Below are 23,487 nucleotides of genomic sequence, written 5' to 3' on the forward strand. Positions count from 1 at the left end.
GTTTTGTTTTGTTTTTTTGAAAGGTAAGTGCTATATAGCTTGTTAGCTAGGCGTATTGTTATGCCTGGTTTTGGAAATGAAAACAAAGGTGATCTGTTGAAGTCAAAGACTGCGTCGTCAGGTTGTGCTCATCCCCTGTTACTTTAGCTTTTTAATTCTGCGCTCTAAGTAAAGGTAACGTTAGTCACTGTTGCGTCATATGGAGTGGCTAGTATTAGCAAAAAAATTTTTTATTTTGTGTGTGTGTGTGTGTGTGTGTGTGTGTGTGTGTGTTTATGTGTCTGAGAGAAATCAGGGTGGGGTTTCAGTTGTAAATGGCGGGAGAAATCTCTTGTATACCCTTGGACACAACCACAGATTAATTGAGATGAAATCAGGGGTCGAGTTTGGAAACGGCAACAATGAATATCTTTAGCAGATTATATCTCAGTGGAACTGCTGCCAAATCAGCGTTTTCAAGGTGCACAAGCAAATGTATATTGTTCAAAAAGAAATTGTGCTAAAGTGTGAAACAAGTCACATTTGTTATACACACTGCAGTGAACATGCATCATCACCCTGTCCACACATGGTGATTTATATGATGTACTGGTAACATTTTTATTTTCTTCTGTTGCCTTTTTTGATCATGCTGATAATTCCATTTCCATACTAAGTACTCGTTAAACTTATGAGCAGCATGGAAAAGCTTGGATATCATCCATAGTATCAATATGCCATTCATTTCCATGATGCAGTGCATGAATGCTTAAGCTGTCGCATTAAGGCCTTGCTGAACGATATTAAACTGCACGTGTGTTTAGTGTGTGACGTTTATGACCTCACCTCCTTTTTCCCTCTTGGCTGTCATTCCCCATACACGACATTCCAGACAAAAGAGTGGTTTTGGGATCTGACAAGTCCTGCGAAGGTGTAGCAACATCTCTTCGCTTTCCTTCCAAACCTGGTTCATTTTCCCTTGGTAATTATGGAGGTGAAGCAGGACCACCGGACGCACCGCCGGATTCACCAATAAAGACATCCCCTGTTTCTGAGCGAATAAAGGCCCTGGAGGCTCTCGCTGCCAAGAAGCAGCAGTCTGATTTTAGAAGCGATGGAGGTTTCTCTCTTTTCAGGGACCGCCACCATGAGAAGTCTCCTACTGACAGCTCAAAATCCCCTATTGAGAATCGGATGTCTCCAAATGAAAAAATTACACCAACTATTCAGAAAATGGGAGGTTCTTCTGAGCAGGAATCACCAGGATCCCCCTTTGAAGTTCTTGGAGATTTGAGACAAGTAAACGAGTTTGAAGAAACAGAAGAGTGGATGAAGGCTCATTTGCCACCTGTACCAGACTTAACTTCTGTAGATTTAACTGAAGGCACCAACAGTGTTGAATCCAAGGACAAGGGGACTCGGGTTGTTATACCTACTTCCTTTACGAGTGTCCCTGATGCTTTTATGGATTCTCCCGTGGAAGCTCCCTCAGTGAAAGATGACTTTGATAATGCAAAGAAGCAACCAAACGTTGAGGAAGAGTTTGATTTTAACTTTTTGCCAACAGCGTACATGTGGGATCAGCAGGACAAATCAGATGACCAGCCTCCTTCAAATCTTGACTCGGTGATTGCATCACCTCCTGCAGGCTTTGGCACTCCATGTCCAGAGGCAAAGCAGAATGCTTCAGATGAAGAGAAGGCCTCCCTGACCCGCGATCCAGAGCCCCCAGAGCCAAGTGAAGCAGACAGCTCAGGAGAGTCGGATGACACTGTTATTGAAGACGAGGCGGGTGCTCCTGCTTCTGCCCCCCATCCATCTTTTGAGCCACAACTTTCGAAAGATCCCACCGCTACACCTGCATCTTCGAATGTTCCCCCTGCAGAAAAGGAGACTCCTCCACCAAAGTCAGAGAGGAAATTAATGCAGGTTCCAACAATCAATGTTATTGAGACGGATGAACCAAATTACAGTGAGGAGGAGATGGAAATGGAACCTGAAGCAGAAGATGTGGATTATGAAATTGAAAATCCCCCAGCCAGCGAGAGCCCAGAAACCTCACATTCACAACCTGAAGACACTAAAACCGAACTACCCAAAACGCGTCCCCTGGAAACTGAGTTCATGGAAGGCTACTCGCCTCCATCCTCACCTGTGGATTCTGATGCCGAGTACTCGCCCAAACGCAACATCATTGCAACTTCTCCAGAAATAGACAATCGGGAATCTGCAGCCAAGTCGGAGACCCTACCCAAACCCCCTGCTCCAAAGGACACTGCATCGGGCATCTCCCAAGCACAAGCTGATGAATCACAGATACCTCCAAGTAAAATGAATGAAGAACCTTCCCAGTTCACACTCACAAATGCAGAAGTGGACTTTCCAGACAATGATGATGAGTGGTCAGACGAAGCTCAGGAGCACACACTGCCCAAATTGTATGAGAAGGGTAATATGCCCACAAAAGAGACTTTCATAGAGACTGTTCCTCTTTCTAAAACCACCTTTATGCAGGATGATATATATGACAGACAATCATTTGATTATGATTATGATGCATCTTCTCCCTTGTACGACATTGACCATAAAGAGCTGAGCAATGCTAAGGAGCGGTTTCTTTCTGATCCTTCCCCAACTGACCCTGATACGCCGAATGCATGCTCTGCACAAACCGATGTTACCGAGGACAGGCGAAGTTTGGGTGATATCGCTTCACTGAAAGATGAAGCTTCCCCAGAGCAAGCTGATCAGCCATCTCTACAAGAATACCCCCCAAATCCTTACTCCTCTTTCCAAAGCGAGGCACAAAGGAGCTTCAGCGAGCAAGAGTCCGATCAGAAAATGAGCAATGACGTTGTTGCACATGGTGCACAGAATGAAAGCTCCATCTCCGAACCTACAGACAGTTTTGTGGAATTCATGCGGGAATGTCTCAAATCGAGGCAAGATGAAGAATATCCCGACAGCGTGCATCAAGGTGTTCACGGAAAGAGCGAGCTCAACAAAACCAGTTTGCATCCTTCCCAGTTACCGCCAACCGTGGTGCTGGATCTTGAACAAGAACAACTAACTATCAGTGCTCTCAAAGAGCTTTGCAGCAGTCAGGAGGAGGAGGCGGTGAAAACCCATACCAAGGCTTCAGCCCGAGACCAAACTGACCTCAGCGCTGCATCTGTACAGCAGTCTTCCTTAGCATCAGTAACTAATCCTCCATGTTCCCAGCACGTCCGTGCTTATGACAGCAAATATTCCAAAGAGGTAGAAGCCATCGATGAATTGGTGGCCGAGGCCTATCATCTTGCTGAGCATGTCTTGACAGCAATACTAACCCACTTATCAGGTAACATCTCTTTCTTCTGGGCAGCAAGCCTGCTAACCTCACGCACGCTCCTTAGCTGGAGCAACTTATAACTGCCTGTGTAGCAAAAGGATTCCTGTTGTTGTTTATCGTCAGCTTTTTGGCCCTCTCAGCCTTATCTTGGACTGTGCAGTGTGTCATGTCCTGTGACACGTAGCTGAAACTTATCACCCAGAAGCAAAGATTTATATTAAGAGAACATAAATAACTAAAAAAAACAGATCATGCTTAGCTTCTTACTTCTCACTTACAGCGAGGCGAAAAAGAGTAAGCATGATCTAAGTTATTTATGCTTGATTCTGGGTGATAAGTGTCAGCTACATGTCACAGGACGTGACACACTGCACAGTCTAAGATAAAAAGGCTGAGATTTGTTTGGTTTTTTCTTTTTTGTAAGTGAAAAACCTCAAAAGCAATACAGACAGTGTTGGAGGGTTTAAACTTAGCAAGCCACTGATATCATGTTCAACATAACAGTGGATTTTGCAGCTGAATTAAATTTCTGTCTACATGATTGTGCTTGGAGTGAAAAGGAGTAGTTGGTGTTTAGAGCCAAGCCATCCTTTACTTGAGCTGAGTTGGTTGTCAGAGATCAGTGGCATCTAAGAATTACTGAGAAGTGTAATCAAGTCAGTTTTATTTATACAGCAGCAAATCACAGCAACAGTCGTCTCAAGGTGCTTTATATCGTAAGGTAGACCCTACAATAATACATACAGAGAAAAACCCAACAATCATATCAACAATCAACGCTGCTAAAAACTGCCTCAACTTAAAATGGCTAGCTACATATCTGATTGTTAGCACAGAGTGTCCAGGCACTCGTTAACACTCGACGCTCATCAATCCATACTGAGTACAAGCATGTTCGTCTGTTATCTTCTTTTTGTCCTAACAAACTTTGAAGGGGAAAAATCTTTTTTTTTTTTTACGTTTTTAGCTGGATTTTTTTGTTTTTGGGGGGGTTGTGTTGTCGTTGTCGTTCCAAACCACTTACAGGCTCGAGCTCTGTTGTAGAATTCAGTTTGTTTACAGAGTCACTGGAGTTTGAGCTACTTAGAATATGGTGGCCATACTTTGGCTTCAAAGTCTTGCAGTACAGTCAGTCCCTAGTGTCACATTGATAAAGACTATGGTGTGATGGTGAGGCATGGTGTACGTAGTCAGTGTAAAGGTTACCTTTGGGTTTTGGTGATTCCTGATCAGGGTTCTACAGCGTGCCATTGAAGGAATCTGGGTAACGGTCTGCACTCAAAGCAGAGAGCTGTTTTAAAACTGCCTGATTCTGACAGACAGTCTGTACTGTTCATGAGGTGGTCACCAGATACCAGATGGGAAGATATTATATGTGCGCGCACACACACACACACACACACACACTGTGCTGGTGTTCTTGAAATTAGAAACCCAGTAGAGTGTGCAGCCACACACGTAAAGAAACTTTAGTGTGACTTTAAAGCTGCTATGAGCCTCGCTCTCTGCTCTGTGGACATTTTTGTAAATGTTTGCTAACTGTATTATTAATGAGCTTTGAAATGAAGCTCTGTTTTGCCGCCCCCTCCCCCCACGAGCTTGTGCTATTTTAGTGCTGCTCTGCGAGGTTATTAAGCGGGATATTCTTGGCTGGGTTTGTGTCAGTGTGTGTATCTGATGTCATGCTGATGGGAATTTTGGAAACCAATTCGCAGACCTTTATTTTTTCTCTTTTAAATATTTATTATTACTCATTAATAAGGCAAGAGTATTTCTTATCAGATTACGTCAATCAATGGAATAATTAATAGATTAATCCATCACTAAAATAATCGATAGCTGCTGCCCTGATCCTCATGCAAACCCAAAATATCTTCTGTACATGGATATAGATCCTTTTTAACGTGCCTAATGTACATTAAAAAGATGAGCATAAACCGTTTAGTTACAAGCAGATTACCAAATTTCCCAGAGGAACCCACCCGAGGGATTAATAAAGTTTTATCTTATCTTAGATGGAAATGAACCCATTTCACTTTGTTTCCTCTTTAAATGGATTCATCTGTTCCAGCAAACTTTCCAACGAAATTTGAAGCTTGTGTCTGAATGTTGCTGAGAAGTAGAGCAAAGGTGTTCCTCGCTTTTTGCTAACTCAACTTATTTAGAATGAAAATTAAGTGTTAAATGCCAAAAGCAAGGTGTGTGTTTGAACTCATGTGGATGTTTTTAAAGATGCATTTGAGGCAGAGTTGCTTAAATCAGTAAGAGTAATATAATCGCTGACGCCCAGCATCCTCATTGTCCTGACGTGCTGTTTAGTCTTACTGAAGGTGAATGCACTCCATGAATTATACAGTGTCTTTGTTATGATGGGACGCCTTGTGTGAGCGTTGGTTTACTGCGTTCGACACTCTGAGCAGTTGTTCATAATTGTGCTGGTGTGTTCTGTCGTGCACGAAGTTGTGCCGATGGGCGATGAGACTGGAGATTGTTTGTTAGCTGAGGCAGGTTTTTCTGCTCATGTTCCCATTGAATTAATATCACAAGATTCATATTGAATCTATAGTGTCATGTCACACCTCTGCATATACCAAAAACAACCTGACTGCAACACAGACAGGTGGGCAGTTCAGGGGCTCCTGTGTGTGAGGGCAGGGGTGAAGAGACGGGGGATTTCTCTGCGAGAAGAGAAGCTGGTCTACATGTTGTGGATTCAGGCAGTTCCCAGTAACAATGTCACCAGTAGCTGGGAAATAATGGTTCAGAATTAAACTGGTCCCAGAGATTAGGGCTGTGCAATATGACCAAAATCTCATATCCCAATAGAAGACATTTATCGTCACGACAACGATATATATCACAAACATTTACATTTCCTGTAAATCCTGTGAATCTCTTATTTTGAAAAATCTCAACAGGATCTTCAGCTCTATTGTGAAAGGATTCTGTGGAAAATAAACAGTCGCTTGTCTGTCCGCATATCTTAAGTATAAGAGAAAGAACTTTAATTTCTTAAAGTACACTACAGTGACCATCAGAACCATGAAAAATATTGCAGTAAACAGTTTATTTTGCGACACCATGAAACAAATGACAGCGTAAAATGAAACGTTTTTCAATGTTTTCATATCCATATGTCGTTATATCGAACAGCCTCACCAGGGGTGCAGAGATGCTGCTTTGCTCGGCGAGCCAAAGGAGGACACTCCCTGCATGGTCGCTCCTCCAGATCAATGAAACGGCCTTAACTCGGTTGCAACTGTTGACTTCTTCCTTTGCCTGCTGAGTTGGCGTTTCCTGTGATGCTGTGGGTTGTGGTGAGAAGGCTGGCCCAAGGAGAACCATTAATGCAGTCATTTGACCTCTTAATTGGAGAAGCATCATGCATTTCATCGGGACCAAGGGACAGGCAGTTTCCTCAGCTCTGTCACCATCAGTCTCTTGCTGTTGAAAGATGAAAAATCCTATTTAAGAATGCATTTGTTTACAAAATAATATCAAACTCAAACCAGAGAAGTTAACATATTTCTGTTGCTACTGGAAGGAAATGTTTGGCATTCATCTTCAAATGCTGTAGTGCAAAGCAGCTGGCTGCCTGCAGTGGCTTCAGAGCTTTTGCTGTATGTTCTCCATCAGCCTCTGTAAGAGTAGAGATCACTTCTCCTCACTTCAGGTGAGAGCAGAGCTGCAGAGATCGCTGCTTCTTGCTCCAACAAGCATCCCAGCATCTCCAGCGTGCTGCTCCATCCCCACTCCAGTCTATTGTCCATATAATGTGAGGTGATGGCTGCAGCTCTGCATGTCAGCTGCCACAGGTTATAGCGACTCGGCTTCAGATAGGTGCATCTACTAAAAGTCTGACATCTTTGGGTCTCGTTGTCCTCGACTTGAACGTCAGAGGTCAAGCTTTCTGAAAATCTCATGAACTCAAGAGCGGTGACGTAGGATGTTGAACGTGACACCCTGGGCGAGTCTGCTAGTTGGCTGAGGGTAACGCCGCTGTTGCAAGTGTCTAGTTGGTGTCCTGTTTAAAACAAAACGATGTGTAGCTGCTTTTCATTGCTTGTGTGAGCGAGTGAGAGAGGCCTATATAACAGTTGCTCCAATTAAAGCTGCTGGAGCACTGAGGCTTGAACTGTCCCCGTGGCATAAGCCCATGTGGTTTCTGCACCGCAGAAGGCTTTTTTAACTGCCCCCTTTTTTCCCAATACACTGTAAGGAAGTCAGTTTCCAGTGTGCCAACCCATCCCGCCATTATGTAACTGCGGCTGTTACGTCTGCACGTGCATACAAACATGAAACGTGTGTCCGAAGTTATTCAGTTACTGTGGGCTGCAGATGCCCGAGGAGACTGATGTGAACACTCAGGTTTTATCTGATCCCACTCACAGAATGTGTTCTTGAAGGAAAATGGCATCATTTCCCCTGAAATCAGCCAGTCACAGCTGATGTGCTGCGAGTGCCTGAAAACGACCGTCTCTTTGTAGATAACGGACTCGTCTACAAAGAGAACCAGAGCAGCTCTGACTTTATGCCTGAATCATCTGACTTGTGTTTACCAGACCACCCTCCTGTTGTCTCTGTGGCAGCTGGCATGTTTTTATTTTTTATGTTTATGACCTGTAACAGAGGCCGTGTTACCTTTGGTCCCTGAAACAACAATCCTACTGCTATAAATGGACCAATACTTTTTACCCTCAGCTGTGAAAACTGCAGCGGTCGGGCAGTGTTGATGCCCACGTTTGTGAATGCGATAACTCGAAAATGAGGCCGCGTGGGAGTTTCAAATTGAACCTATGGCTCCCGTATCAGTACTTTTATTTGTTATTACGCCTTCAGCAAAAATCAGTTTTACAGTGTGAAACAGTTTCAGGCTCAAACCTCTGCAGATGTTTTGGTATCAGACTCATTTTTATAAACTCCAGCAAAAATGAAAATGGATTATTATTGAGCACAATTTGCAAAAAAAACAGTTTATGCATGAAAAATAACCATTTCCAACAGTGCAGCTAAAGATCCAAGTGTCCCAGGAACGACTTCCAGTAGCACCAGTAGCACCAGTGAAAGGCCCTGCAGGAGGGAAAAACGGTTTTTGCAGATATTGGCAGACATGTGATAGCTCCTGCTGACGATGCGATGGCGTTTAGTCCAACATGGAAGCGCTATGAACAGCTGACAGATCAGCAAGCATGTTTCTGGATTATGTTTTTGTTGTTGTTGTTTTTTTATGCGAGTTTTCCAAAGGCATTAGTGGAAGGAAGCCACCACCTGGTTGAATTCAGGAAATGTAAGTGTAACTCGTCCGTTTTCTCATGCAAAGAACAAAAATATTGCTCTCGCTTATTTGGTTGCAAATCTACCGGGATTTAAAAATAGACATGCGAATGGGACTGCAGAGACGCCTGTAGGCTTAGAAGGGTTAAAGGTGGATTAAAGCTGCAGGAGTTTGCAGGAGTTTAGGGCTGGAGTCAAATGTATGTTTGGAAATGTTCACATTAGTCCCGTCTTCTCTCTGCAGCTAAGGATCTGATTCACTGGCGAGACCCCAAGAAGTCTGGCGTGGCGTTCGGCCTGTCCTTGCTGATGCTGCTGTCGCTCGCAGCCTTCAGCATCATCAGCGTGGTCTCCTACCTGCTGCTGGCTCTGCTCTGCGTCACCATCACCTTCCGCATCTACAAGTCTGTGGTCCAGGCTGTGCAGAAGTCCAATGAGGGACACCCATTCAAGTAAGACGGCCGCAGATGGGAGATTTCTCTGCTTGTCACAGTTAACTGCTGCCACCATGACCCAGTCAGGCAGTGTTGGTGTGCTGGACAGCAAAAACGTTGTTTTATCTGTTTTACTGAATAAAGTTGAACCTTGAAGACATAAATCACAGTTTAAAAGAAGTGATACATTTCAATATATGATGATGTAATACTGCCCTACCTAACCCAGTCCTATCAAAGGGGATTATTGTGATGATCTGCTGTCATGTGGAATCTGATTCCCACCTCCATCTTGGATAGAAAGTCGGCGCAGCTGTAGGTGCTTTCTGATTGGCTGGTGTTAGTGTTAGTCGTTTGGTGAAATCAAATCAATTGTGCTGATTTATATTTTGTTCATATTAGAAGTCGTCGTTCTCCTCCACACCTTTCTGAGGAATTTCATCCTTACGTTCCTCGCAGGTCCTTGGATCAGCCGACCAGCTGCTTTTGGTTGTCCCACAAACTAGCCTGAAGCTTAGAGAACAAGCTTTTCAGTTGTGGCTCCCAAACTCTGGAATATGTTGCATTTAAATATTAGAAAGGCGTGTTTTTGTTTTTTTTATTTGTCTTTGTTTTATTTTATGTGAGTGTTTTAATGCGACTGGTTTTATCCTTTGTGCTCAGCCTCTTTTCCTCCGTCCCTCCACAGAGCACTGATAGATAAGGATGTCAGCATCGCTCCAGAGTCTTTCCGCAAACACGTGGATGCAAGTCTGACCTACATCAACCGAGCTCTGAAGCAGATGAGCCACCTTTTCTTGGTTGAAGACCTTGTGGACTCCCTAAAGGTGAGCAGCTCTGAGCTTGTGCCAGTCGGTGACGGTTTCCTCTTCCTGTCGCGCAGCACCAGCCCCGATCTCTCCCTGCTCGCCTGCTGCAGCCGTTGCGTTGTTGGTGCAATGTTAACTTCAAACCAGGTCACGGTTGGATCGCATCTCCATCCTCAGAATAACCCCAGGATTTATGACCGTGTTATGACTGTGACCCACATCCTTATCCAGCTGCAGGGAAGCGCAGACAGATCTGCCTCTAGATCCATCCGGTCCTCGGATTTCCTGACTGGGAATTCCTAAAAATGATTTACTAACGGCTGTGATTTGATTGTTTTATTGATCAGAGGTCGGTCACCAGATGAACCTGAATTATGTGTGGGGCAGATCGTATTTTAAATCTGCACAAAGGCACGTTGATTAGTTTGGAGGAGACTCTGACTTGGAGATAACGTGGTGGCGATTCTGAACTCCAGGATGAGACTTGAGACGTCTTCAAGAAGCTCAAAGAAGTCCAGTCGCCTTTTTTCCGAGCTCTTTAAATGTTGGAAATTCAATATCAAGCTAGAATGCCTCCACGGAGAGCAGCTGTCAGAGTAAGAGTGCTTGTTTGGACTTGGGCTGCGTACCGTCACTGATTTCTAGAATCGATTTCGATTTGAATCGGGGACATTTTGCCTCAGACAGTCAGAAATATTTTAGTTCTGATCACTATCAGTACATATTGTGTCTGCCGCCTCGGCTCTTTGTGTTTACGTCAGAGTCCGTGTACCTGCTCTCATTTCCTGTTTCAGCTGTTTGGTGGTTGTTGAAATTTCGTGAGCTTTAACCTGAGATTCTGGCATTTGGGGCAAAATAAATGTAAATTAAAAAATCGATTCAGGATTTTAATGAATCGATATCACATTATTCAAGCTTTTTCCACTGTTAAATAAACACAATTAAACAGTTTGAAAACGAACACTCAGCCAGGAGAACGCAAATCAAGCGCTCCCTACACGACTAAGGATTTAAGGAGGATGAGTGGCGTCACACTGAGCAGATGTCATTCGTGTGTAAGCGCTGCTTGTTGTTGATCTTGAGCTCTCTGAGTTGCTCTTTGTTTTTCTCGCAGCTGGCTGTGGTCATGTGGCTGCTGACCTACGTAGGCGCCGTCTTTAATGGAATCACCATCCTCATCCTGGGTAAGCTTTGAACCGCTCACTGTTCTTGCACGCCGTGCTGCGTTCTCATGTCGGTCAGGTGGTTGTGTTGCTCTGGGGTCAAAGAGCGACTCCAAGCTTTGCACTTCCTCTGCAGGATCTGCTGTCGGCTAACGTGTTTCTCTCTGTTCTCCAGCCGACGTCCTGCTCTTCACGGTGCCTCCCGTCTACGAGAAGAACAAGGTGAGTCTCAGGCTTCCTGATCAGCTCAGCGGTGTAAACATGGCCGTCAGCAGTGAGTGCAGTCTCATCACACACTGAAGGCTTTGAGGCACTGACAACATGAAGTCATTGGCTCACTGAGGAATGGCAGGCACCATCATCTGTACTGGTCCCAGTTTATGGCTCACAATAGTTTAAAATTAACCAGTGTGGTTGCTGTCAGTGACACGGTCCCTGAATGTCTTTGTCATCCACTGTTCTTTCCTGAAATGACTGTTATGTGTAAAAGGAGAGCCCATTAGGGTCGGGAGATAGGTAACAATTTTCCAACCGACACTCGTCAGTCCAACAGGTGACATATCCACACATGCGCAGACTTTGTGATGGGCGGAGCCATGTAATCATGCATGGACTGATTTGGGCGTTTACAACACAGAAAAAGTCCAAACACGGACGAACTAATTTCCCGAAACATTCGGGCTGTCAGCGTTAACGATTAACGCGATTAAAATGTTCACGCGTTCGACACATCTGGAGCGCAGAACAAACAAACTTTGGACAAACTGCCGAAATTTCAGGGATTTAGACTCAGTCTGCGCTCCAGATGGTTAATCGGTAATCGCGTTAGTCGTGATGACGGCGCGTTAACGCTGACGGCACTAAAAGAAATAAAAAGTCACCAATTTGGGATTTCTTTGGCTTTAAACCAGATGAAAGAGGTAAACCTGAGCATGCTAGGCTACCAGCAGCTTCTGCAGCTCCATCGACGAGCATTTGGGCGCGCTCTGAGGAGGGGCATGTGCTCGCAGATGAGAGATTTATTTTATTTTTTCTGCTGACTGCTTCTATTAGCTCCATTATTAGCAAACTTACTCATGAGCAAACAAAGAAAGAAATCACCCTTGTAAAAACGATCGGCGATGGGCTCAGCCTGTCGGCGATAGTCGATACATTCGTCCAGTCGCCCGACCCCAGACTCCATCCATTCTCTATCCGTTTTTTGAGGGTTGCAGGGGGGCTGGAGCCTGTCCCACGAGACGCAGGGCTAACACACAGAGACAGACCCATTTAGATTGACCAGTTACCCCACTAACAGGAGACTGACTGCACTTTACACTGGGTGACTGCAGCAGGTTATTTGATGCAATGAATTTGATTCCGTTTTGTTTTTAGTAAAGAATTTTTGAAAACGTGGACGACGACTGCACAGAGAGAAGCTCGATGCGCTCCAAAGGGTTTTCCTTTCTTTGTCTTCCTCTGAGGTGGTAACATCTGCTCTCGTTTGTTGTTCCAGACTCAGATTGATCAGTATATCGACCTGGCACGTACTCAAGTCAACACTACTATTGCCAAGTAAGTGTTGCAGAAACGTGTCTTCCGTCTTCGTTCAGTGTCCAGGTTGTTGGATTTCACTCCTGTGGTGCTTTCTCTCCCGCAGGCTACAAGAGAAACTCCCAGGAGCTGTGAAGCGCAGCAAAACTGAATGATCCCCCAGCCCCAAACCAAGCACCACGTCCCCATCATCTTCATGTCCATCACCATATCTTCCCTCCCTTATCCGACTCCCCGGTCTAACTCCTCCTCCCCACACCGTCCACCATCAGCACCCTACTACACTGAAACTTCCTAGATAGAAAATCTCTGAGCTACTCAATAATCAACTACTGTGCAGCTTAACTTGCAAGCATTAGAGGAGAACTGTGCCTGTGCAGACAGGAAGCACATAGCAAGCGAGGAAGTGGCGTAGCGGCACGACGTACCCCGCCTGGCTGTGGACGTGCCGCGGGGGGACGGAGACGGGATCGAGTGAACTAGACTGAATCTATGACCTGGTTTTGTCTCGTGCAGCGAGCAGAGGGTGTACGATGGCAGCTGATGTCACAAAATAGCAAATGTCTGTACTTGAGCCGCATGTTTGCCTGAAGGCAACGTTGTCTCCAAGTAAAAAGTCAGCATCCTTTTGGGTGGTAACAAGTTTCCATTCACCGTACAGACACTTGTCTATGTAAGTAGTTTCTGAAATGCACTGAACTTTATTTTTTCATGAGCAGGTTGAAATAAAAAGGATGGGAACTCTGAGCCAGCTGTGATAATTTGGTCTAGTTCACCTTCTGATCAGATGTAGGTTTCTGTGTTCGAGCACGTCAGCCTCGCGTTCTAAAGGAAAGTCCCGTACTCCAGAGTGTTGAGTTCTCACGTTCACTTGTAAATTTTGATTCTTCTTCTCACTTATTACTGCTATTGGTATTAATTATACATTAGCTGCTTGATCTCCCTACTAGCTTGACAGTAGCAATGTAAGAGTTATGTTAAGTGTTTTTGAGCTTCATAAGTTTAACGTGGAGGTCTGTCAGAAGCCTCCCGAGACATGAATCCCTGATTATGAACTAGGTTAAGCAGCACACACTCGGAGCTGTGCCACAACCCTTAACTCTAACGTCCCGGCTAACTTTGCAGACGATTGTTTTGTTGAGTTTCAAAATGACAAAGTGTCAAATGTTTGAATCTTCCAGCATTGTCATGTGTTTTAGTTTGTAACTCGACTTTATTAAATGTCTATTAAACAGAGTTGCTTTAGCTTTGGTGCATTTTAAAAACGTCTTATTAATATTGTTTGGGAAATCTCACTCGTGCGATGCATCGGCTGCGAGTTTAGAGCGTAGGTGTGGGTTTGTACAAACAGGCGAGTGCGTTTTGAATGTAGTGTTGCTGGAGGAGATGGGGCGGGTTACTACAGAGCGCTGTGTGTCATCTTGTTTTTCTTTGACTGCCGTGAAGCGCAGGTGTAAGCTGGAGTCTTTCTATAGGCTGTATCATATTCTTGATCCTGACTTTGGTTTAATATGAATACTCGTGATTGTTGTTATGGTGTTTTTGATCTCCTGTGTCGGCACTACTGCTTAATCTCCGTATTAATTTAAGGGATGAATATGTGGATGGAAATGAGACATAGTGTGTGTTAGTGTTGCTTCGTCGTGCAAGTCTGCTCATCTCCTGAACGTACCCAACGGCCGGCGGCGAGAGGCCGCCCCTGCCTCGTGTGCTCACCGCTCCCCATGCATGTCCTCTGTGTTGACTCCTTGTGCATGTGCCGGTGTCTTGTTCGCACTCTGGGCGAGCGAGACATCCACAGGTGTAACTCCCTGTTAGCCTGCCGGTCGGCCCGGGTCAGCTGCCCTCGTGCTGCTGACCCGGGCCGGCCGGCCTGTGTCCAGCTGCTCCGGGTGCAGAGGGCACGGCATGTGTTTGAGCTAATCACACTTTAGATCTCACATAGATACTGTTGTTATGCACCCTCTTTCTACATTTGAATGTGAAGACGTTGCATATTGAAACTTATTTTAAAGTTGTCTTGTCATTCAGATTAGATTTATTAGATGTTAGATTTCTGCATTAAAACGAAATGTTTTAGTTCGATTTCACATCTGCTTATTAATGAAAATGAAGCCGTTGCTACTTTTTAAGGAAACATTTGTAACTTTTATTTTGTCAGCATCTTTGATTCCCCCGTTTTTATTTAACTTTTCTGGAAAGCTCATCCTGACCCTTTAATATTCACCCAGCTGACCTCAGGCTGTCAGTCGTCCCACCAGTATTGCTATGAAACAAAGAGAACTAGCTTCCAGATGCACAACACCTTTTGAGTGTTACGTTCGACTCACGATCTGACCAGAGTGTGTCTGACTTTGATTTTTTTGGTTTTTTGTCAATGGCTTTCTGCTTTACTGATATGTAGGTGTTGTTCACTAACATCAGCTGTTCTGTATTGGCTGACTTTGGTTCCAGTTTGTGAAGCTTTGGGAAGGCTGGTGTGGAGGGAAGGACAAAAAGCATATGTGTCTCTGTACTGATGTCAAAGTGAAATGAATAAAAACACCTGAAAGGTCTGTGGCTTTTTGGAGGTCTCTTCACTTTTGTCTGGCTTTAAAGAAACTAACCATTTTCCCAGCAGCCCCCACTGTGGGAGTGAGGAGGACTCAAATGTAACCTGATAAAATGTCTAAATCAGGGGTCTCAAACTCGCGGCCCACGTCACCCCCACTTGCATCATCTAATGCAGTTTGACCCTCGAAGTGACTTTTTTGTTACGGAGGATTTGTTTGAATGCAATGTTCAAATAAGTTCTTTAAAAAACAAAAACTGATTTAATATGAAGGCAACATGAGCGCAAACATGCTGAGGGATCGGCTGTGTTAGTTCAGTGACACTTGTGTCGCATTTTGAGTTTGTTTTGTACGACTTGAACACTAAAGGAGGCCACAGCTCATTTAATGTGAGGCCCTAAAGTAATAAGACTGGACATGAGAGCCGGCTGTCTGTTATGGTGTTTGGGTGAGGAGAGGATTATAGTTTCTAATTTTAGACCGGCCCCCACGCTACAACCATGAAGTGTTGATAGTTACACACATATTGAACATCCCCCTTCCAGCTATTGCATAACCGAATAACAGCCACATAGTTGTAAAACTTGAATGAAACGTTTGAAAATCAGCTCCTGTGTGGAGGCAAACAGTTGGAACAAGTGGAGTTTATTGAAGACAAATATTCTCCCAAGGAAAGTGACGTTCTCTGTCATATGGTTCTCACTCAGAGAACCAAGGTTACAATGTAACCGTACGACCCAAAGAAATGCAAGTCAGCAGCTTTTCGTAAAGGAAACGATGTGCTGCGTTTGCACATATAATACAATACTGGCAGCTGGTAGATGCACCTGTGGGATGAATTTGAAAATACTCTGATTTCCTTCTGAAGTTATCGTGTTCGCAAGATTTTTAGAAAATTTGAACTCTGACCTCAACCTGAGATTTGAACTTGTCCGAGACCCACTACTGTAAAATTCAATCCTGGCATCAGTCTGGCTCTAGTGTCATGCTTCAGTGCCTTAAACTCAGTGAACAGCACAGGTGTACAGGTGGGTTCTGAATCTACAGCTTATGATCCAGATCAGCATCCAGAAAAAAAAAAAGACTCCCCCTGTAGGACAGAAATGCTTTGTCAGAGTTCACAGACACGTTTGACTGATTTGCATTTACATAGAGTCAAATCACAACAACAGCTCGTTGGAGTGGTTTGCAGAATGAGAATCAGCACCTGAAAGTCTGAGGCCAAGAAACGATTGTTGGTATTTAAACAGCTAGAAATGAACTGTTGGGCTATAATGTGCAACACATATTGTCAACCATCTCTTATGAATAATATCCGCCAATTTTACGAGGTAGAAGCTGCAATCAGTTTGTGGTGAAACTGTCACTGACATTAAAAACGATGGTGCCCAGAGGGCAGCAGAGAAGGCAACAAATACCACAATGATTCTATGAAGACATTTAAAGTATCCAAAAGGACTGGTGTGGTTACAGTGTAGCATACACAGTTTATATAATAACACAGAGCAGATTATTTATCAGGATAAGTGAAGATATTTGATTTTTTTTGTTTTTTTTAAACCCCAGAGAAGCGCAGAGTGCTCACTCGGGGTCAAAGACCACTTTAAGAACCATCTATTGGAAAATCAAAAGTAGTTGTATTTCAACTACACCTTCATAATGAATCCAAGACATCAGCAATGGTTTTAAGCATGCAGTGAATTCCCTTTGTTCAACCACAGACATGAAAACCTAAACCTACAGCGGCAGTGCTGCTCGTCACCAACAGCTCCACGTTTTGGCGTCTGTGGCACCAAAGGACTCCACCCCAGCAGCAGCTCTCCTCTCCTCCTCAGTTCACCTCATCATCATAATCTGTGTAATGATTTACTTTTGTTTGTGTTTGACGAGGTCGTGGTCTCGTCACGTGTCACAAACCGTGTTGACACCCTTTAGGATTAGCCGTCGTCATCAACTGACTGAGCGTGAGCAGTGATGCCTTTAGAGCCGTATTTCACTATGACAGGCGAAAGAAGCCGTTTGTACCAATCATTAGAGCGGGGGTCTCACATTAAATGAGCTGTGGGCCACTGCTGGCCCGGTCTACTCATGTGACGGCCACTTTAGTGTTCATGTAGTACAAAACAAAAACTAACAAGAAAAAACCCACAAATATTTCCAAAAATGTTTTGTTTTGTTTCCAAATATTCTATAAGAAGACAAAGCTGCAAAAGTGAACGCGATCTTTTTCCTCCCTGTCAACTAACTGAAGCCTTTGAACCACCAAATAAACATATTGGCCGTCTCTGGTCAGACGTGGCAGCACTGCTGCTGCCATTGTGTTCATATTTAACCAAATCAAACCACAGACATAAGTGTTCACATTAGTTTGTGACTCTGTCACTGAACTAACACAGCCGATCCCTCAGCATATCTCTGTCACCTTCATATTAAACCACTTTTTAAAGAACTTATTTGAACATTGCGCTCAACAACAAACAAATCCTCAAACAAAAAAGTCACTTCAGAGACAAATTGCATTCGATTTCTTCAGGTCAATGTGCAAGCAGGGGGTGACGTGGGCTACAAGTGGACCCCGGGCCACGAGTTTGAGAGCCCTGATTTAGACGATCCTAATGATATACTTACTTCCTACTGTGTTTGAAATGATTAAAATCATTAAAATATCAGTATATTTATATTTATTGTAGGACATAAACATCTGGGTTCTGTTCACGACAAAGGGGAACTGGAGATGGGCAGTCGAGTGGAAGCTCTCAAGCGACGTCCCGACCCTGACCTGTGCTCACGGGTTTTGAGCAGCGACCAAAAGAACAACACGGCACTTATACTGAATATGTTTTACTTTATACATTCATTGAACTCTTCATGACCACACCGGAGATTATTTACTAAACGTTAATATTCACAACTCTGATAACTTTCAAATGACTGACCGTGTCTCCTGTTTGTATGATTCAATATTCCAAACTATAATTAGTGGGAGAGGTTTCAATCATAATACATCCTAATAAAGAAAAGAAACAGAGGTACAAGGTGTAAATTTGATTTGGTTGAGATTAAATGTGTTTTTCAGCCCTGAATTGAGCTGTTGAACGGCCAAGGTTACGAGAAAAACTGGAAACAATGATTTGAGAATCAGAATACTTCATTCATCCCAGAGGAAAATGTAATCTGATTAAAAAACACCAGATGTCGTGCATGCTTGTACGTTGGACAGTATTAATAATAATATGATGGTGAAATGCTTCACGCCTTCATTAAATCTAAAACTATTATACAAACAATGAGCTGATTGTGAGGGAACTTGTGTGCTGGTCCAAAGCTGGACTCTTTCAGCTCATTTTTGATGCTTCTGGTGTTTCAAACCACATTTCAAGTCTCCGTAATTCGAGCTTAACTGTGCACAGATATAGAGCAGTACAGACACCCCACAGACAGACTCGTGGTAATGAGTATTTATTCAAAGACCACAGAGGAGAGAATGCATATGTTGATCATTTACAGATGAAAGGTGATGAGAACATAAAGGAGGAGGAGCTCCTCCCCCCACAAACACAGTAAACACACATCCAATCAAGTGCATCGTGTCTCACTTAAATGAGTTTCACTGCAACTCACCTCATTTTAAAATATAAGTGCTGTGTCAAAACGTTATTAGAGCCATGGTTAGACCTGCTCTAATGCAAACGAATGAAATCATTTGTAGAAAGTGAGTCAGGAATGGAGCCGCTGACCACAGACGCTGCAGCGTGTAAAGGGGGAAACGCAGAATATCGTCATGGTTTCACAAGTTGTTTTTGAGAATGAAGTCATATTCTCTGCTTTAGGTGTAGAATATGTCAGAATAAACATACACTCGCTGACCACTTCATTTGGTACACCTGTTTGACTGCTCATTTACAGCCAATCACAAGACTTTTCCCTCCACGACCGTGTCTACGTTTACAGAGAACGGTCTGAAAAAGGAGAAAACACAGGACACGTTAGCAGCAGCAGCAGCAGCAGACTAGACCAGGGGCTGCTCAGCAAGTACAGCAGGCTACAGTTCACTCGGACTCACCAAAACCGGACGACAGAAGTTTGCCAAAACACCCTGATGAGTCATTTCTACTACAATATTCAGATGATAGTGTCCGAATTTCAACACATGGACCCACCGTGGCCTGCAGCAGTGGTCCAGGCTCTGTGTGCCGGTGTTAAAGTGTGGGTGTTCTCTTCCCTAAGTACCAACTGAGCATTGTTTACACACCACAGCCTTCCTGGGTACTGCTGCTGACCTGGTTTAATCGTCTTCTGATGGTGCAGGTTATCACACCATGCCACAAAGCTCAAATCACCTCAGACTGCTTTCTTGACTTCATTCCACAGCGTCCACTGTGGGGCAGCAGTCGAATCTGCAAACCGTGCAAATCTCTGAAGACTGTTTGCAGCAGCTGGATGATGTAAGAGTGCAACCCAGCACTAGCAGAGTGTACCTAATAAACTGATCATATATGTTCTTTTGCTCACAATTGTAAAATTCTATGACATCCTAATGTGACTTTTTCTTAAAACATGACTTTTCCCCCTTAAAATCCAACTTTTTGTGAAAGCACAACTTCTTAAAAATACAATAAAAAAGTAAAATTTTTAGACTTCTGTTTTCAGTGGCCCAGGTTCTCATATTTCTCCCACCTGTACAACCAATCCTGACTCTTCCATCAGTACATCGACAGCCTACAAGGTGAGAACGATTATGTGAAAGGGCTGTCGATGAAAACAAAATCCCTGAGGTACAATTTCCAGGTGAAGAACTGGTTATGGCAGACTTTTCTTTTCCAAATAATTAATCTTCAGTTTTCTTCGTTGCATAAACTTTGTACAGTGAACGAAAAATATGAAGCGGTACCAGAGCTGAAGCGAGGGATTCAAAGTGAAGGCAGAAGTTCAACGAGCTTCGCTCCAAGTGTTGAAAAATGACGCTGTTTGGAATAAGGTAGAAAAACTGGATATAATTACAAACAGAGACTGTAGAAACCAGGCTGCATCAAAGTGCTCATATAAAGAAATAATCATTCATATTTACATATTTTTGTACAGCTTTTAGCTAACAAAATGATTCAGGCTGATGTTGACGCCAAATGCTGAGGATAAGTGAGAAGAGGGCCTCCTCTTCCTCCTCTGTAAACAAGAGATTAAATAGACTGGAGTGATGTGAACCCAGTGACTGCACGCTGCCATTCATTGTCTTCAGCAATAACACCAAACATAGTTTAATTCTATTGGATGCACACAAGGACATTTGGGGTTTAGTACATTTTAGGGGACAAAGTGCTGAGTTGTCTTAAATTTGACTCAGTTTTCTTGTTCGCCTCACTGAGCACTCTGTTTCTTACTTCCTGAGAGAAGACTCAGGCCCCCACAATGCCACATTTCCAGGAGTTCACTGTGCCATAAGTGCTAAAGTCCAGATACTCGTTGGGTATCAAAGGAACAAACATTTTGACTTGCAGCAGGGAAACCAATGGCTCATTTCCACTCACTCAGTCAGCAACTTGCTCACCCCTTTTGTCTGTTAGCGAGCACTGCCGAGCATCATGAAACTTTGTGGCGAGATCAAGCGTAGGATCGATAAGTTATTATATTTTATTGCATAACTGAATGCCTTTCTTTAGAAATGCAAAATAGGGCATCGGTACTAGAAGTCCTCTCCGAGCTTGCCTGACCTTTTCCTCCTCTGACAAACCAAACATGTCTGCTGTGAACGAGTATCCGTGTTTAAATCTTCCACATTTACATTGATTCAGACCAGAAAGTTACTTCTGTTTTTCCTGAACCAGCCCGCATGAGACGCACAACATGAACTGCTAATTCTGTCTGCGCGCTAGCTAGCCCAGGAAGAGGGTGGCCCTGGTGACCTCAAAGTGGAATTTGAGGAGTTTGTTGCCATTTTGGGATGTTTACACTGGAAATCTTTGTTGTGTTTACACTAAAATCAAAGCATTCAGCATTCAGTAAAGCTTTCCTTTTTGGAGGACAGGAATCAGAACATCAAACGTAACAGTGCCGCTACGTTAGCTGGTAGGAAACTGCTACCTGCCAGTTAGCAAGCTAAATAATTAGGCAAAAGGTTATCAAAGACATAACTGTCCCATTACTTTCAGTTCTTTTGTGGGGCACTTTATTCTCCAGAGGAGCAGTTGCAGCTGAAAGCTGCAGGTGCAACACGGCTAATATCTTGCCTTGGTCAAACTTCACAAAATATTAAGTCCATGCATTGATATGATTCTGACATAAACATAACTAGTAGGCTTGGCTGTTAAATGTCGGCATCATAAATGCTGCTCTGTATGCGCCTGTACCTGGGGACCCCATCTACTTTGAACAAAACTGGCTTATTAGCACATTAGCAGCTAGTTTGGTACGCCCAAAAAGGCTAAGGAGCAGAATAAATTCACATGCAGCTAGCTGCTAGCAGCTAGCTAGAAGCAAAGCAGAAATGTTTTGTTGTTGGCTGCCAAAGAGAACACTGCATCAATTCTTGGGATGTGAAAAGCGAATGTCCCCCCAACAAAAAGAAGATCCATCTATGTTCAATGTTAGCCACATTAGCAGTGAATGTGACTGGACCGTCGGCATGAGCCCCATCTCATTTTTCTATAAATTACTTTTTAAAAGTATCTTAGCGTTACTCTACAGTCTGTGTCCGCAGATTCAGAGATATTATCCGATTGCGCCAGAGGACCACCCACTTCATGTTGTTCATGTTGATTTATATTTAAAGTACCAACAGATACAAAGCTAGGAAATAAATACATAAGCAAAACATACATTTTGTACATCTAAAGCAATAATTTCCCCAAATCTTGTGAGGTCCTCAGGTAAAACAGGCGATGTGCAAAAAAGCTTTAGTTTCAAATGAGGGGCTGCACTTTGATTTTGTTTTAGGCTGCGCGATATTTGTATTGTTGTCGATTCCCATGTGACACCCGTTATTGTCCTTTAGCCACAGCAGTACTCCCAGATGCCGACTTAAAGGGAAATTGCAGTCTTTTACAAATTACAAATACCTGAATTTCCCTTCAAGAGAACAAGGAGGGCTGTTTCTGAAGTCATGTAAGGAGCAACAGACAGAAGCCCTTCTTAAGTGTCCAAGTGTGCTGAAGTGGGGGCCAGCTCAGTATGTCCGTGGTCCCGGGGTGAAAAGCAGTCGTCAGAATGGATGAAATGCAGGGCAGTCTGGTTGTAGCTCTGCAGGGCCTGCTGCTTTTCCACTGCGCTGAAATACAGCGAGTGAGGGTGGACCTGCTGAACATGCCTTTTAATAGTGCTGACCTTCAGTGTGGCCAGAGTGGCTCCACACACCATGCAGATCAGCCCGTGCCTCCTACAGTCGTAATCCATCAAGTAATCCGTCCGCCAGCGCACCTGGTAGTTCCTCCTCTGGTCCTTGCCGGGGTAATGACCATGACGAGAAGGTGTGTTTGCAGCGCTGCTATCCTTTGATTTGCCCTTGGCTTCACCCACAGCTTCCTCCTTTATCACCAGTTTGCTGGGTATTTTGACATCAGGGGAGGCGTCTTCATTTGTCTCTCCTGCGGTACTGAGGACATCAACTTCACTGGGGTTGATTTCTGTGGGAAAAAATAAGGGGGAGGGGATGCCAGATTCTTGCCTAGTTCCACCACAAAATCAAGTCACACGCTAGTGTCTTTGCTTGTTGCACCTGATAGCACTTTTCCAGCCTTTCTAACCACCCACAGTGCTGACTCAAGTGGCGTCTTCACGGTAAGTTGCAAACAAGCTATGTTAATACACGCTATGCGATTAGCACTCCCGCCTGGTTTGACCGAGCCAGGACCCCATAAGTTCTCCCTGTGCCTGCATGTGAATCACATTAATTTATACACTTTAAACTGAATGAATGTATGGTTAAACTGTGACTTGTAGTCTAAAGTGCTTTGAGTGGTCAGTAAGGTAGAAATAGTTAATAAGCAAGCAAACTATCATCTTCATTTTTCAATAAAACCCAAACAGAACAATGTTCCTGACAAAGCGCGCGCTGTTTAACAGATTTATCTGCTACATTAGCTAACTTACTCGCTACACTACCATTCTTGTGGAATCTTTTACTGACTGTATCAGCTGTGAAATGTCAGTTTCGGCTGGACTCTATAGAGAATTGCAAATGCTGAGATTTACGGATTTTTCGGATTATAAAGCGCACCAGATTATAAGGCACACTAAGCGAAACAAAACAGTTAGATAAGTCAAACTTTACTCAACTCATTCTTCTTGCTTTCATATCATTCATTCATTAATGCTGAATTCTCTGGCAGCTGCTCTATTCCCATGTTGTTGCAGTATAATAATGACTAACCTCGTATTGTGGATGGATTATTACGGAGCCCCCCAGGGGACATGGGAGAA

The 23,487-nt window shown here is 43.8% G+C and overlaps 2 protein-coding genes across 6 annotated transcripts in view; one reads left to right on the plus strand and one right to left on the minus strand.

Moving 5' to 3' along the window:
- The window catches only part of rtn3 (reticulon 3), a 27,238-nt gene extending 12,160 nt beyond the window's left edge, over positions 1-15,078 (plus strand). For 2 of the 3 annotated variants that reach the window (XM_013915889.1, XM_013915890.1), the window contains 6 exons: positions 8,829-9,036; positions 9,707-9,845; positions 10,942-11,011; positions 11,166-11,212; positions 12,486-12,544; positions 12,630-15,078. In XM_013915889.1, coding sequence (XP_013771343.1) covers positions 8,829-9,036; positions 9,707-9,845; positions 10,942-11,011; positions 11,166-11,212; positions 12,486-12,544; positions 12,630-12,678 — 572 coding nt within the window. In that variant the 3' untranslated portion in view covers positions 12,679-15,078. Of the gene's footprint in view, positions 1-871; positions 3,320-8,828; positions 9,037-9,706; positions 9,846-10,941; positions 11,012-11,165; positions 11,213-12,485; positions 12,545-12,629 lie in introns of all 3 variants that reach the window. The other variant, XM_005752966.1, reaches the window with a different exon arrangement.
- Positions 15,079-18,526: 3,448 nt separating this feature from the next.
- The window catches only part of zfta (zinc finger translocation associated), a 17,456-nt gene continuing 12,495 nt past the window's right edge, over positions 18,527-23,487 (minus strand). For all 3 annotated transcript variants that reach the window (XM_005752969.2, XM_005752968.2, XM_005752967.1), the window contains exon 5: positions 18,527-22,691. In XM_005752969.2, coding sequence (XP_005753026.1) covers positions 22,201-22,691 — 491 coding nt within the window. In that variant the 3' untranslated portion in view covers positions 18,527-22,200. The remainder of the gene's footprint in view (positions 22,692-23,487) is intronic.

This window comes from Pundamilia nyererei, unplaced genomic scaffold, assembly GCF_000239375.1.
Source record: "Pundamilia nyererei isolate P.nyererei 1_Seehausen unplaced genomic scaffold, PunNye1.0 scaffold00393, whole genome shotgun sequence".
Taxonomy (NCBI): domain Eukaryota; kingdom Metazoa; phylum Chordata; class Actinopteri; order Cichliformes; family Cichlidae; genus Pundamilia; species Pundamilia nyererei.